The following is a 16,919-nucleotide window of genomic DNA, read 5'->3' as shown; positions in this document are numbered from 1 at the left end:
CCCAGCCCAGCCTGCAAGACCCTTAATGATCAGGCCCTTGTCATGTGGAACTACTGAGTTCTCCGAACATATTATACTATTTCCACACCCTTTCACATGCTGTTTCCTCTGCCTGCAAAGTCCTTCCTCTAATTCTTTGTGTAGTTAACTTCTATCGGTCCTTCAAAACTCAGATCAAAGCATCTCCCTCAAGTGTCCCCACTTCCAGAATACTTTCTCTAACTCGCCACTCTGCTTTGATCTTCACACAGCTGCCCCCTCCTACATTCTCCATGTGTACAATCATCCCAGAACTCATTACTATTTCATTACCATAGTCTTCTACAGCAGATTGTAGGCTTGATTAGAGAGGGAACTATATCTTATTTGACTTTTATCACTAGCACCTAGCATAGAATGTGACTTATGGTAGAAGCTCAGTGGATGAATGCTGAGCAAGTGAACAAAGTAGAAAGGACTCAAAGATTAAAAAGATGCAGTCTCTATCTTCACCGAGTTTATAAACCAATAAAGTGAAGAAGTAATGGACAGGTACAAGCAAAATTATAATAGAGTATAAGATAGGAGAGATAAAACTCAGTGCTATGAAGATTCAAAAAGAAGAAGAAGAAATGACTATAGCTGATGGAGATGACCAGAAAATTCCTCACAAAGGAATGGCTTTTGATGTCATCCTTGAAGATAAAGTAAGTTTTGACAGGCAATGATAGAGCCAGGGCCTGGGATGCGAGGCATTCTGGGTGAAGGAAGTAGAACAAAGAAAACCACTTATGTGATGGTGTACCAGATATATTCCAAGAGCAGTGAGGCATGCACAGTTCAGCTGACTCTGAAAGGGTTTGAAAAGGGGTTAGGGTAGTTTGGAGACTATACAGTGAAGGACACTGAATGTCAGGGTGAAGAGTTAGAATGTAATTTGGAAGATAACAGGTTGCTACAGGAGGCTTTTGTTTTGTTTTTAACAGACTGCTCTTGGCATAGGAAGGGACCAGCTATATGTAGCAATAGTCTAAGAGGAAGGTTATGACGGCCCATGTGCAGGAGATTTTGATTACAAAGAAGGAGAGAACGAATGCAAGAGACATTATGGAGAGAAACTGTGGGTCTTAGGCTGATTGGATATGGAGATGGAGGAAGAGAATGGAGTCAAGAATGGCTTCAGTGTTTGTTGTGCTTCTATGACTAAGAGGGTGGTAGTGCTACAAACAGGAATGGAGGAGTCAGAAGGAAGGGGTGGTTTGTGGGCAGGAAGAGGAAAACAAAAGCAAAAAGATTAAGAACTAAATATTTTTACGTCACCTTGTCTAATCTTAACAGTAACCTTTTGTGATAGTTTTTTATTTTCTCATTTCACAGATGACATTCAGATGAGTTAAATAACTGTTTTAAGACTATGCAGATAGAGTTTGAACCTAGGCTTTCTGACTCTAACCCCACTGTCTATTTTTTACTTTACAGCTGAGTTCCCTTTTAAATGTGTTGAGTTTGCCTTGCCAGTTGGACATTCGGCTAGAAATGTCTAATAGGTAGAAATTCAGGACTGGAGTAAAGGAGAGAGATTGTAACTTTAAGTAATTTTTGAAAGTGCAGGAGTAGAAGAGACTGTCAAGGGAGATTGTAAAAAGAAAATAGGAAATGTCTAACTAAAAGAAAAAAAAAGAGAGGGAGAGAGAGGTGAAGTTACACGGAAGGAATGGCTAGCAGCAACAAGATCTGCAGGTTAGGAGAGTGAGGGCCCCTCATGTCACTGGGTGTCCTCACTCATTCAGTAAGACCTGAATGTGTGAGCATCCACAGTGGTGATATACACATTGACTAAGATATTCAGTTACACACAGAGATGCCTACAAACGTTCATTAATATACAAATGATGCACCCATTTAGCAAATGTAGAATGCACATGGTTTTAAATGGCTGGAGCATAATATAATCTATTAAAATCACTTCAAAATCCTAAACAAGCATTTAATAAATACTGTTAACTGACCTGCTGACTTAAACCATATCAAAAACAAATATAAAACAGTATAAAACAAAAAGTCTGAGTTTCTGTAGCTCTCTAAAACAGTACAGCCTGAAATGTTTATATATAAAAAGTTAATTACTGAAAGTTATTTTATAGACAAAAGTGAACCTACTAAGTGAGTATCTATATATTGATATAGAGACTTCAATTAGTTATCTATTGAGTTATGAATCCAGCCAGCCCTATGCTAGATGTGATGACTTATAAGGCACAACCTGTCTGTCCCCAAGGAGCTCACAGAGTCACTTATATATTGTTTTGTGGTACTTTGAAGTTATTTCTTTAAATTGTAAATGCCATGTATCTATAACCAGGTTTAAAAAGCTTCTCAAGCACAAGGACAGCATCTTTGATGCATTGGAGTCCCCATTTGATAAATGTTGATAAATGTTGTCTGATGTCAATAGATAACTCAGTTGGCAATACAGAGGTAAATAATATGATCTATAATGAAAATGCTGTAGTGGCAACAATCTACTCAACAGACAAGTCTCTGTAAAATCAGGACTTTTTTAAACTGAAAAATAAAGCTCTTCAATTTCAAAAAAGAAATGAAGCTAAGAAATATTCAACGATATACAATTAGAAATCTGCAATGCTCTTTTACTATAAACATAGGCTTTTCTGAGCGAAAACCTTTATGTTTTAGTTCTAGCTCTACTCCAGTACTTTTTATTTAAATGCTAAATATTGGCCTTAAAAATATTAAAGAAAAGTCAGTGTTTAAATTATAAAATGACTAGATATGTACCACACAGAGCAATTTAAAGCACTTTAATAGTTATTTCCTAATATACATAAACGATCAGAGCTAAGGTAGCCAAGCTTGTAGTATGCTAAAAGTAACAAACAGTCCTTGAAATTCTGCCAATATGTATTTGATTTCCTCCTTAAAATGGATCAAGGTTATTTTTATTAAAACCAAGTAAACAATTATTAATGCTTATTAAAATCCACCAAAGCTATCTAAATTACTATCAGGCTGACACGGTTACCTAAATGGCTTTTTAGTTATTTTGTTTTTACATAGTTTTTTCACTAATGTACTTGTTTTATAAAGAGCTTACTTTGTGATAAGTTAAAAAGAAACAAATAATAAAAAACAATTCTGTTTAGGTTGAGTGAATACAAATAAAAGACTGAAGAATTATGCATACATCCTGCAGAGAGACACCATTCAATTCTTAACACTTGAAAAATCAAGGCCTCTACTTGTTTACATGGGAACTGGGATGAATACCTTTTATATATTTGTACATAAAAATCAAATATTGTGGTTAAGCAACAGTGATAACTGTTGGGCAAATGGATCTACTGATACAAAAGAAAGTATTTTAAAAGATCCCTTTGTCCCTTGGACAGAGCGTCTTAGACTTTTCCACCAAAGTACCCCCAAGGCCCTTCAGAAGCTTTTACTCACAGAGGTGAGTTAGAGCCACATCTAATAGAATCAGGGGGCTTGGCTTAAAGTAATGGATAACAGTCACACATTTTTCTTTCTAAAAGGTTATTGTAAGTTTTGTAGTTTACTTCACAAAAATCGTGTTTGTTTCAACACTGACTGTGAGTAAAACCATCCTCTGGGGTGATATATCAAGTCCATTCTATAGCTTTACATGTTTCCTTGTTCACGGGCTTCTCAATTTTGAGAAAGTGACTGCAGAAATATGAAAGTTATGATATTTTTGTGTCAAGGCTCTCTTTTTTTAGGATCATTTTTTGGGTTGTACCCTCTAGTTGAAGCAACACAACCACTTCCTTGTGTCTACCAGTAGGCCTTGATTCTGAAGTGTGGATGCCTTTTTCCTGTTTCCATTTTGGGTGGCTTTGCCATTTTTGTCCAAATGGGCTTTTTCACCCGAATTCCTGGTTTTTAAGTGTCTGCCTTATTTTAACTCATAAAGTCTATGTGCACCCTGACTCTATCTAGCTCTAGACAACTGGTTTCACCTTGATCATGGACCCCCAGGAAATTTACTAGGCAGCCTCCTCCAGTATTTGCAACTTGCTGTTGCCAATCCTGCTTTGCCACTCCTTCCCTATTCTAGCCTCTCACCCAGTATTCAGAATCCAGGGCTATATTCAGTCCAGAAATAAACCGTATAAACATACATAAAATTAATTCTTGACCATAAGCTTTTCTAAATTATATTCTGCTCTTGGGCTAAGGAAAATTAAGTAAAGAGCAAAGAAATACTATTAGGATGTTTTCAAAGTTAGCTCATGGCAATAGTATAAACAGAGAAATGTATATATGGTAAAGTAGGTAACTGCCAATTTTCAGTGGATGAATACTCTATATGGAAAGTGTTTTGAAATGGGACATTTTAAGATTTTTATAAGTTGGTATTTTGGTTGATGATCCTAAGCACTTAAAATTAGTTTTAAAGCTATAACTAAATATCAAAAGATTTACCAGTCATCAGATCGAGTGCCTTCTTCAAAGTGGATGTTTCCCACAGTCTCCAACTCAATTAACAAAAATGGGATTAATAAACTATGACTTTTCTTCTTTTGTTTTACTTCAATACGATAAATTCCTTCAATTCTATTTAAGAAAAAAATAAAGCTATTAAAATGATCTAAAAATCACAACATTAAAATTCATGATAGTTTCTTCTAAGCTGATGTTAAAATATAAGGCTTTCATCAATGAATAAAGAAAGCTTGGTGCTAACAGTTAAACCAAGTAAGAGACATTCTGTTTTTGGCAATTAAAATCACCTCAAATTTTGTTAACCTCAGAGTAAGTGAAGGTTAGAAGACTCTCCTGGCTCCACCATTTATGATTCTCAGATCTTAGACAAGTCACAACATTTTTCTGCTGCAACTTCTTAGAAAATGACAAGATTGATAGTACCTACACCTGAATAGGCTTTTTTGAGGATTATAGGCAAAATATATGAAAAGCTCTTAGCCAAGAGCTTGGCACAGAGTAAGAACTCAATAAATATTAGTTATTATTTTGTTACTATTTATTATTACAGGGCAAACTAACTCGTCCACTTAGTGCCTTAGTAAATTAAAAAAAAATTCACAGTACTTAATAAGTCTTCTTGCTTTATGTTTCTAGTTGATACTCAACCTGAGTTTCTTTCTACATGATTCCAGACAACTTTTGTATGTGCTTTCTGCACCAGTAGCAACTAACGTTAAAAAAACTGATGTCTTTAATTTGCAGACACTAGAGTCATGATGTGACAAGAAGCCACTCAGGGGAAATCCAGTGTTCCTAGTAAAGTATTGCTTCTTTAAAAAACTATATACTAACTTTGAACGAATGATGCCTACCTCTACTAAGAACTGGACTGAAAAAACATGTCGTGTTTTACTTCATACTGTAATTCTTTCCATTCCTGAAGGAGAGAATTGAGCTCGACCAGTGGCCCAGAACATTCTTTTCCCTCATGTTTCAAATTTGAACAACGAGATAATTCATTAAACATACTCATCTAGTTTTTTGTTCCAGAATGTTACCCTTTCATTCAAGGCATTTAGTTTGGTCACTATCTTCTGCTGAAGACTTGGTTCTTCTGTGACAGTTTCACAGTTTTTTGATTTTTCAAGCTCAGTTACTTTATTGTTACTGGATCTATCATTGTGCCCTTTGCCAGATCCTCTGAGTTCAGTCAGTTCCCGTTCCAACTGTTGAAATCAATGTGCCAGAGAGCAAAATTGTTCAGTGGAATCTATTAAATATTTAGTTAACTTAAATTAACAAAGTAGCAATCTAGATAATAAATAAGCCAAACTTCATAAAAACATGGCAAGCATGTGATTATAACTTTAGTACAAGTTTGGTCAACGAATTTCTCTTGACCAAGTGAAATTAAATACTTCAGACATGGCAGTTCTCTCAACTGAAAATAAGAAAAGCAAAGAAATGAATTTTAAAATATTATTGATGAGTTAGCTTCTAATAAAGCCAAAGTAAAATGATAAGAAATGCTGGTTTTGGAACAAAGAGAATAAACTTGAAATAATGTGACTTTTATCACTCCTACTTTTCAATTTTTCAACTACTTTGGTATTCTGGGAAACAACAAAAAAATACACACAAGCATGGATATAGGGGGTGCACATTTTTCTCTTTGCCTCAGTCTCCTATATGGCTCAGCACAGCAATGTCTTTATTTAAAATTTTGATATTTGTGATTTTTTCTTGTTGTTCGTAATGGACTTTTTTTGCATTCATTTGTATTTTTAAGAAATATTATAATAGGGACTTCCCTGGTGGTGCATTGGTTAAGACTCCATGCTCCCAATGCAGGGGGCCTGGGTTTAATCTCTGGTCAGGGAACTAGATCCCACATGCATGCTGCAACTAAGAGTTCACATGCCACAACTAAGACCGACGCAACCAAATAAATTTAAATAAATATTTTTAAAATATATATTATAATAAAGTATATGATTTATCTTAATTATGGAGGTTTTAGACCTTCCCTTAAACTTTGGGCCCAGAGTGAGTGCCTCATTTGCCTTACCCTAACCCCAGCATCATAGAATGGATTTCAAGATAAATTGTACTGTACACAGAGAAGTGCATACAAATAGAAATTTGCTAAGTATCTGTACTCCTTTCTCTATAATGGCTACATACAGCTGTTAAAAAAATGAAGTAAGCATATTTTATAAAAATACCTATAGTTTATATAATCTATTATTTTTCACATATTAATACATCCATTTGCACATGAAAATGGCAGATATAAAATGATTTCCATATACTGGTTTTCCTGTGGTTTTTTTATTCAAATAAATAAATTATGTTAATGTTTTAAGAATACCTTTCTGATTATAATATGAATTTAAACCTGTTCATTTCATAAAGAGTACTAAATATATTTTTTAAAATTGATTTTTAATCGCTACATACCATTCAATCTTAAGAATGAGTAATTCTGCCTCTCTTTTTAAACATTTAGGTAGTTTCCAATTTTTTGTTGTTATTAATAGTACAGTGATGAATATTCTCATATAAATATTTATACAAATCTTTAAATGGAGTGCTAGAAGTAGATTTACTGGGTCAAAGGCTATGAGCATTTTTAGGCTGTTAGTAATATATATGACCCAATTACACTCTCATCAGTGGTGTAATAGTGTCACACCCATCTTCACCAGGCAGGCTATGACAAATTTATAGGTGAAAATGGTTGCTTGTTGTCTTATTTCATATTAGGAAATTAATAATCAGACTGAGGTCCTCTTTCACATGTTTATTAGTTTTTATTTCTTCTTTTGTAAAATGATACTTCATGGAATTTGCTTAATTTTTCTATTTGGATATATACTTTTTTGTCTTCTTTAAAATTTTTAAATTTATTTATTTTTGGCGGCATTGGGTCTTCGTTGGTGCGCGTGGGCTTTCTCTAGTTGCGGTGAGTGGGGGCTACTCTTCATTGTGGTGCACAGGCTTCTCATTACAGTGGCTTCTCTTGTTGCGGAGCACAGGCTCCAGGCATGCGGGCTTCATGGGCTTAGTTGCTCCGTGGCATGTGGGATTTTCCCAGACCAGGGATTGAACCTGTGTCCCCTGAATTGGCAGGCGGATTCTTAACCACTGCGCCACCAGGGAAGTCCCTTTTTGTCTTGTTTTACTTATGAGTACTTTTATACTAAGGATATTATGTTTGTCCTTCATGTTTGTTGAAAACAATTTTTCAGACTGTCATTTATTGTTTATTTTCATTAATGATGCTTTTTAGTACAAAAGCATTTTACTTTTTTTTTTTCAATCAAATCTAAATTCTGTTCCCTGTGATTTCTAGTATTTTTCTTGCTTGGAAGGCTGAGATCAGTTAAATATATTAATCCATATACTCTTCTGCTTTTTTATGTTTTCATTTTTACATTTAATTCTATTTTCCCCACTGTATTTACTTTTAGTAAAGTATAAACTAAGGATCCAAGTTCCCTATTCCCAAGTAGTTTGACTATTTTTGTAACACCATTTTTTGAATAAACCATTATTTTCTTATACCTTTTTTTTAATACAATAAGTTCTTATATATACAAAGTTCTGTTTTGAGGTAAGTAATCCTTCATTTCTCAGAGTCTACTTTTAGTAAAGGAAATCCAATTTATTCTAAATTTAAAAAGCACATATAACTACTAAAGCACAAACTATTAAAGTATACAACATTATGGGAACTTTATGACAAGCTATACTTTAATAGTATACAACATACAATAGTAAAGGAGTACTTTAGCATTTTAGACAAGAAAATGAATTTTGAGCACAGCCTGCTGGTATCTAATAAAAATGTAGTGAAATAAGTCTAACAGATCTCTATAACTCACTGAATCATATTGAATTACACAGCATTTTTAAAATTTTATAAATTAATATGCCTATACCTTTTTTTTTTTTTTTTTTGCGGTACGCGGGCCTCTCACTACTGTGGCCTCTCCCGTTGCAGAGCGCAGGCTCCAGACACGCAGGCTCAGCGGCCATGGCTCACAGGCCCTGCCGCTCTGCGGCATGTGGGATCTTCCCGGACCGGGGCACGAACCCGTGTCCCCTGCGTCAGTAGGCGGACTCTCAACCACTGCGCCACCAGGGAAGCCCTGCCTATACCTTTTTAAAATTGCAGATTTCTAAGCACAGAATGAAGCTTAGTTAAGTACCTAGAATCAAAACATTTTCAGGGCAAACTTACTTGAAACTTAGTATTAATTTTAAAAGTTATGCGTATTTATAAATGTATACATACATATAAAATTTAAAAGATAATAGTATCTTATCTGCCAGTTTTCTTAAGACAAGGCTATTGAAATTTTACAATATTAAATCTCACATTTTTTTTCAAAAAGCTGAATAATTTTATTCGTTCCTCTGGCAACTTCTGTAATTTACATTTTCGATCATTCAGTTTTTCAAGGTCTTCATTAAGATGCCTCTGAACAGTTTTTATACGCATATTGTAATACATTATTTTTTTCATTGCTGTGGTCTAAAAGTGAGAAAAAAGGTTAGCTGAAACAAAAAACATTATAGGTAATTATTAGTGGTATTATATGAGTGTGGTATGTTCTATATAATTATTTTTAAGTTTTACATGCTCAGTTACTAATAATGATATTAGTTGAAATGATAATGGCTACACAGAATTCTCTATTTAAATTTAATAAGCAAAACAAAATTTCAAAGATGTTCTTTGTGTATAATATTTTAAGTGTGAGGCATATTTACATTTACTTTCAGTGACAACATAAAGAGACTATAGAAAGAACTCAATTTACAAAATAGTGTCATTTAGCTAATGTGGCAGTACTACTGAAGCTAACATATTATTCCTATTTGATTAATTTAGAGAAAAAATAAATTTAAAAGAATAAAATCAAATGTAACATTATTCAATTCATTTTTTAAATGCATGGCTAAGAAATAGGATTTCATGGGTTTTTTTCCCCCTAATCTATAAAAGAATGCTCTAAATGAACTTGTTTTAGATTGAGCAAATTACTAAATTGTCAATCTAATCCAGTTATCTTGAATTCCTTAATATCAATGGATCATGCAGTTACTAATGTTTATCATGATAAATTGATTAAATCCACCATTAAGAAATATACCAGGTAAACGGTGCTCAAGAGCTATATTAGTCAAAAGAACTAGCTGAGAAGAAAATAAACAAATCAGGTGCAAGTTATAATGTGACCTAGTTTTAACTGTTTACCTGAAATAATGAAGGCATTTCTTTTTATCGGGAAATCTGTACCTCAATTAAGTTGGAAGGCTTGTACACTGTTGTGTGATTTATTTAGTAGGGAGTGGATAGTCAAGATCCCAAAAGAATTATTTGGCATAACAGATAGAATGGAAACAAATATATGGTTTGATGAACAGACAAAAGAATTCCCTCTCCACACATAATATGAAATTCTGAAACTGAAATTACTAAATTCTTCTGCAAAAAAATCAGGCATTCATAACGTAGAAGAGTTAAGGGGAAAAATGCTGTTTTAGGGTGATGATTAGCAGATAAAAATTCCTGATCAAGAAGAGCTTGTTTCTCAGGTGCAACTGAGTAGAAAAAACTGTAACTAAGGAAATGGCAGATGGTGTTTCTTGATTTTTTTTTTTTTTGCCTACTAGTGGCAAGTAAAGTCAGAACTTACCTACCCAAGTGACACACTTCCCCACCCACAACATTCCCTTGGTGATTCATCCAGTCCTTGGCTTGGTATCATCCTTCTGCTTTCAATTCCCATATCTTTATCTCCAATCCAGGCAACTCTCTTAAATAACAGTCTCATATATCCATCTTGGATATTCAAAAGATTGTTCAAACTTTATATGCTTAACATTATGCTGTGATTCTTCCTTCTAAATGTACTCCTCCCATACTCTTCCTCATCTCATCAAATAGCAACTCCTTCCCTCCTTCAGTTGCTTGGGTTAGTTGCTTGGAATTATTCTCTACCTTTTCATCTACACTTCAAATTCAATCTATCAGCAAATCCAGATGGGTTCTACCTTCTAACTACTGCTACAATTACTTTTGATTACTTTTTACTACCCCCTCTACAGTGTCCTGTATCAAACCATCAGCATCTCTCATCCAAGTTTCTGGAATCTAACTGGTCTCTCTGCTTTCACCTTTTCCTTTAATCCTCTATTCTTAATTCATTAACCAAAAGGATCCCTTTAAAACATAAGTCATCTTGTTTCCTCCTCCTCTCAAAATTTTCCAGTGGCCTCATATCACTCAAAGTAAAAGCCAAAGTCCTTACAACATTCTTCAGTCTCACGTGATCTGCCCCCCACCACTCCTGTATTCATCTCTTCTTTCTTTCCTCTTTGCTTACTCAGCTCCAGCCATACTAGCCTCCTTGTTGTGCTTAAAATATGAGGCATGCTCCTGCTCAAGGTCTTTGTACTTGCTGATCCCTGAAAAACTTGCTCCCTTATTTCCTTCAGGTCTCTGCTCAAATGTTGCCTTAGTAAATCCTTTCCCAACAGTTCTATGGAAAAGAGCCTACAGCCCTTTCTCTGCCCCTACCAACAATCTTGTTTCCTTCACCCTTATTTCATTTTCCTCCATAGCATTTATCACCATCTGACATACTAGTTTTTCACTCATTTAGCTGCTTACAATCTGTCTTCTCTCACTAAATGTAAACTCCAAGGAAGCAGGGGTTTTTTTTTTTCTGTTTTGGTCACTCTATTTCTAGTGCCTTGAACTGTGCCTCGAATGTAATAGGCATTAAATATTTGTTAGATAAATTAATCAGCCAAGTAATTTAGTGAAGCATATTCATCCTGCTCACCTTTTCAGAAAGTGTGTGATGAAAAACTACAGAGATGATAATGGAAATTTCAAAAATATGGTTGTCACTGCAAAGTTTTGTCATTATTTTTGATTTAACATTGTTAGAGAAGACATTCCTCCCTGACCCTCCAATGACTCTGGACATCTGCTAGTAGACAATAACTCTAGCCTTTTGCTCAATATTACAAGACAGCTCACTTCTTAGATTGGGATGGGAGAGAGGATAATCTCAGTTTTGAAAAGATGAGAGGAGACAGTGGAACTTGAGAATAAATCCTCAAGCTACCAAGAGAAGAGATACAAGATAAATGGATAAAGACATTCTTTATCTATGTTGAGATGATGGATGAGCCACAAGGAAAGGATGGGAGGGCTTCTTGTGGGCACATTCTGGACACTCATAAACTATTTATTGAATGGTTAACTGAATAAACAAATGGGACTCAACGGACTAGAAGGAGAGGTAGAAATATAATGTGGGAAGAATATTAAAAAACATGGTAAATTCCTATGAACTCTACTCTCAAACTATAAAGCCTTTCGTACCATGGCATAGTAGTCCCTTTACTGGGAGATTCACCATCAGTGACAGCCCAGGAAAAGCCCTTTTCAAGATTTTGGAGATCTTCAAGATTTTGGCAGTGTGGGTAGATTCACTTACACTTACAGAGAACCCCAAACCATCTTTAATTAGATTAAAATCTACCTAATCCTGGCATACTACCATCAACCATGGGTATCTTCTAATTTTGATATATAATACTCCAAATGAGAGGAGGTTACTTGTTTCAGTTCTACTTTATTTAGGCTTTATTAATTTTCGTATATATAGCATTAGTTTAATTATTCTTAACACTGATAATTTTTCAGATTTCCTTCAAGTTTTATGTAAGTTTAAACGTTTTTCTATTATTTTACCTTCCAATACTGTCATCAAAATTGAGATTCTAGTACTAATGTTATTATCTGTATGCATCTATGTGAAATATCCAGCTCACTGGGCAAAAGTAGAATTGGTGACAACACTGACAAGATCATACTACCTACCACATGTTGACACAGCCAGAAAGAAGGAGTTAATTAAACTTAAGACACAGACACCTGATTAGGTATGCACTTACATCTGCCAGTTCCTTGATTTGCTTTGCTGACACATCAAACGTGTCAAGTCTTTGAAGGCAAGGCAAATGATATAACACATGTGTGGAATAATTACACAGCAGACAAACTGGATTGGTTTTATACTGAGGATCATTGAGACATAAATCCTTTAAGCGACGCAGCCTGGTTAAGTTAGTGAGGTCCTAAAACAACAGCAACAATAATGGTCAATTGATTAACTGCAACTCTCCACTTCTAAAGGAGGCATTTTAGCTCTTAAGATCACCCATAATTTAATGTAATGCATTCTAATTATGTGCTTTAATATGTTAAAGTTATTTAGATGCATAAAGTGTTATTCTCTATTGAAAAAGATGCTAAATACATGAAAAATGGATCAACAATAATTAAACAGCAGACTCTATATAACTATACATTTTAAATGTAAAATGACAAAGAGTATTTACTAAATGATGTATTCCACATGAAACCTTGAAGCCCATTTATTCCTTAAGACAGCATTCCCTCTCTGCACAGCCCCTTTGCTAACACGTGCCCCAGGAGTAACTAGGATGTAGGTCTCCTACCTCCTTCACCATACTCCCCACGCTGACCACCCAGGAACACAGCTCGCTATTTTCCTCAGCCTCCAGGTCTGCTCTTCTCACCAAAGACTATGGCACCTATGTTTTAATATAATTAACACTGAACTCCTGATTTTTAGGTTTTTTTGGTTTGAGGTTTTTGTTGTTGTTGTTTGTTTCTATAAATGCCCTTTCTGCCTATTAAGGGCAACTGAAAGCTAGCTTTCTCCTGAGGGCCTCATTTTCCTCACAGCCTCTGGAGGGGTAGGTGTTGACAATGCACTTCCAGACCAATATGATTCCTTAACATCTTTTATCTTGAAGTTTAAGTCACTGTTCACACCTTCCTTTATTTGGCATCTGGCCCTTGCTTAACTCTTCAGTCTCGTCTCTTCTATTTAAACCCTGACATTTTATGTTTTAGCCATACTGAACAACTTGAAGTTTCAGAATGTCCCAGACCATTTAGACATTCACTCACGCTTCTGCCTTTGAATGGACTGAACTTCACCCCAATTTTACCTTTTAATCTGTCAAGACTCAACCTAGGTATCATCTTCTTTGAGAGCCTTGTTTCATCCCCCAGGCTTGGGGTAGATGCTCCTCCTATGAGCTCTCTTAGCCACAGGGCTTACCCTTGTTATAGAATTTATCACACCCTATTGTCAGTTATCCACAAGTCTATAAACCAAGGGTCTGTATGTGCTTTGGCCCTCAGTCCACAAGCTAAGAATGGTGATTGTATTTTTAAAGTGTTGGGAAAAAAGAAGAATGTGTGACAGAGGCCATATATGGCCCACAAAACCTGAAATATTTTCTTTCTGGCCTTTTATAGAAAAAGTTTGCCAATTCCTGAGATAAACTCTTTGAGAACAGGGTTTGTGTCCTGTTAACACTGCATTCCCAGCATTCAGCATTTAGAACACAGCAGGCACTAAATAAATAATGTGAATTGAATTGAATGCTTATTACTTTCTACCAACCTCTAAGACACGCTCACATCTTTCTCAATAATAGTATTACTAGGGTGGTGCCTGGGGTAGGAAGGTACTATGGTAAAGTTGGACTTAAATGAATGCACTGCTAGTTAAGAGACTCAGAATCAGAATTAAAGGAAATCCAAAGCAAGGACCAGGAGGCACTAATTTAGAAGATAAAGTATCAATACAAATGGAATCGGGAAGCAAGTAGTGAAATCAGGCTGCTAGAATTAAGAGTAAGACAGGGTGAGGTGGATAATGTGTGTCCAAACTCTCTCTGGACAAGTGATAACTTGGCTTACTGGCTGGACCTAAGGCTATGGCTAGGCCCATAGCATGAGTGGGACTAACTAATCAGGGTGACTCTAAAAAGGAGATTTCTGAATAGAGTTGTGCAGAGAATTATTTGGTCAAATTCTGCAGGGCAAGGAAGGTAAACCATTGACTATGCTGAAGAGTAAAGATACTGTTTGATTTCTGGGTGGCTGTGTTGCATTTGACCATCAGTCTGGGCTATGGCGGGTGTGAACTTTGAAGTCTTATGCAGGAATCCTCCACGTACACTCAGAAGTTAGATGACGCTGGAGTCTATGAAAGCACATCTCACTTTCACCAGGATAGTATCTTTTTAGGGTGACTGGAAAGGGTAGACATAAAAATTCAGAATAATAATATTTCAGGAATATTCCTAATATGTGAATAATAAAGGTTGCTGTGAGTCATGTTCAATGTTTTTATGAGAAGCCATAATTATTATAGAGAGCCTTTTTAATTTTATGCCATACAATGAACCTTCACAATAATCCTATTTTTATCCCCATCCTTTTGATGAGGAGATTGAAATAGGTTAATGTCATTAAAGTGATAGTAATAATAATAAAATGGCATATCTATTGAGTGCTTACTGTGTTTAGTCATTATTCTAGGAGCTTTATTTTATTATTTCACTTCAACTTCATGTTACCATTGTATTATGCTGTCCTTAGTTTGTGGCAGGGCTAGAAGTGACAGATCTTTCTGCCTGTGCAGCCTCTGCTCTTTACCACAAGGCTGCCATGGCTGGCCAGGGTGAGATAAACTTCCATATGGCTTCTTGGCAGGGTGATACCTTATCCTCCCAGCCTTCTGCACTTACTTCTTCAGCCTCAACTCATGATTCTCTCCCTCATTCCGTTCCAGGCACAGAGGATTTCTAGTTTTCTATATTTGCCACACTCTTTCCACCACTTAGGTCCTTCACACCTTTGCTTGGAATGCTATTTCCCTAAGTAACTCCTGCTTATGTCTCATTTGTTAGCTTAAACATTACCTGCTACAGCATTCTGAATTTACCTTTCACAGCTCCCTCTGATCTCTGCTGCTGATGTTACTCAAATAACACTGATTTCTTACCTCCACACCTTTTTGCATATTGTTCTTCTCATCTTGGAATGCCTACTTCCCATTGCGTTGTAGAAAATCCTCCCTACAATGCCTGTTGAAATTCTGTCAACCCTTCAATGTTCACATCAGATATTTCCTCTTGAATTTGACTAATAAAATTAAATTTTATTGAAATTTCTTTTTAAGGTGTTTATAACATTCTGCCTCATTCTATAGATTTTTGGTGTCTTATATTCTTCTCTGAGTAAAAGAATGCCTACTTTAATATTGATCAATTCAAAATTATTTCTATAGCTAATTTGCTCACCTATTGTCTAGAGGAAGTGTTTGAAAATGTACCTTCAGTCTGACACTGTCAGAATTATGAATGCCATATGCTTTCACCCACATTATATACCATAAACATTGTCTTCTTATTTTTTTTTTCTCTCTCATTTATGTGCTTGACAAATGGTTATTGAGATTCATTACAAGTCAAGTACTGCTTTAAGTATTGTAGATATAGCAGTGAACAAAACAAGCCAAATTCCTGTACTCATGGAGCTTGTATTCTAGTAAGGGTTGTGGGTAAGTGCCAATAGGAAAAATAAAACAGGGGAAAAGTAATGGAATGCTTCCACTTGAGGAGGGTAGTAGGGGTCATTGCTATTTTACTTAATTAGGCAGGAAAGGTGTCACCAAGAACATAACATTTGAATAACATCCAGAAAGAAATGAGATGAGTCACGAAGATATACGGGGGAAGAATACTCCATCAAGTGCAAAGGCCCTAAGGTGAATGTGTCCTAGATATATGTAAGGAACAGAGTGGCTAGAATGATGAAAACAAAGGGGAGAGTGGTAGAAGCTGTGGTCAGAGAGACAGTGGGGAGACTAGATTATATAGAGTCTGGTGGGCCATTGTAAGAACTGACTTTTACTTTGAAAGAGATGAGAAGCCAAGGGAGGGTTTTGAGCAGAAATGATTTGATCTGACATATTTTTAAAGGAGTGGGCTTCTATGTGGAGAACAGACTGAGTGCAGTGAAAGGGTAAACACAGGGAGAACTGTTAGGAGGCTTTTTTTTTTCCAATAATGCAGGAAAGAGATGATGGTGTCTTCAACCAGGTTGATAGTGATGCAGGTGGTAAAAAATGGTCAGACTTTGGATATATTCTGAAGGTAGAGCCAACAGAATTTTCTGATGGACTGGTTATGGGGTATGAATGAATAAGAGGAGTCAAAAATGACTCAAGGATTTTGGCTTAAGTTATTAGAAGAATTGAGATGACATTTAGAGAAATGGAGAAGGATGCAGGAGACAAAAGTTCGGTAGAGGGGAAATCAGTTTGAGTTAGGATAGGAGATGTCTATCATTTGGGGTAATTGTTAGGGAAAGTAGAGATACCAATTTAGGAGTAATAAGTGGATAAAGGTATTTAAAGTTATAAGATGATTAGATTAGAGAATGAATGCAGATAGAAATGAGAAAAGATCTTGGACTAACTTGGGGCAATCCATTTTTTAGATGCTAGGAGAGGATGAAAAACCAGAAAACCAAAGAGGTGTAGCCAGAAAGATGG

The 16,919-nt window shown here is 35.6% G+C and overlaps 2 protein-coding genes across 2 annotated transcripts in view; one reads left to right on the top strand and one right to left on the bottom strand.

The window, feature by feature from the left end:
- The window catches only part of RTN1 (reticulon 1), a 404,193-nt gene that overhangs the window by 105,603 nt on the left and 281,671 nt on the right, over positions 1-16,919 (top strand). The gene's annotated exons all lie outside the window — the stretch shown is intronic.
- The window catches only part of LRRC9 (leucine rich repeat containing 9), a 94,922-nt gene that overhangs the window by 75,495 nt on the left and 2,508 nt on the right, over positions 1-16,919 (bottom strand). Inside the window, exons 6-9 of the mRNA XM_029237633.1 lie at positions 12,430-12,612; positions 8,831-8,986; positions 5,476-5,672; positions 4,444-4,575 (exon numbers count right to left, since the gene is read on the bottom strand). Of these exons, the coding sequence (XP_029093466.1) occupies positions 4,444-4,575; positions 5,476-5,672; positions 8,831-8,986; positions 12,430-12,612 (668 nt within the window). The remainder of the gene's footprint in view (positions 1-4,443; positions 4,576-5,475; positions 5,673-8,830; positions 8,987-12,429; positions 12,613-16,919) is intronic.

This window comes from Monodon monoceros, unplaced genomic scaffold (assembly GCF_005190385.1).
Source record: "Monodon monoceros isolate NGI ecotype Baffin Bay Population unplaced genomic scaffold, NGI_Narwhal_1 Super_Scaffold_21, whole genome shotgun sequence".
Classification (NCBI taxonomy): domain Eukaryota; kingdom Metazoa; phylum Chordata; class Mammalia; order Artiodactyla; family Monodontidae; genus Monodon; species Monodon monoceros.
This window is presented reverse-complemented; position numbering and strand designations above follow the sequence as displayed.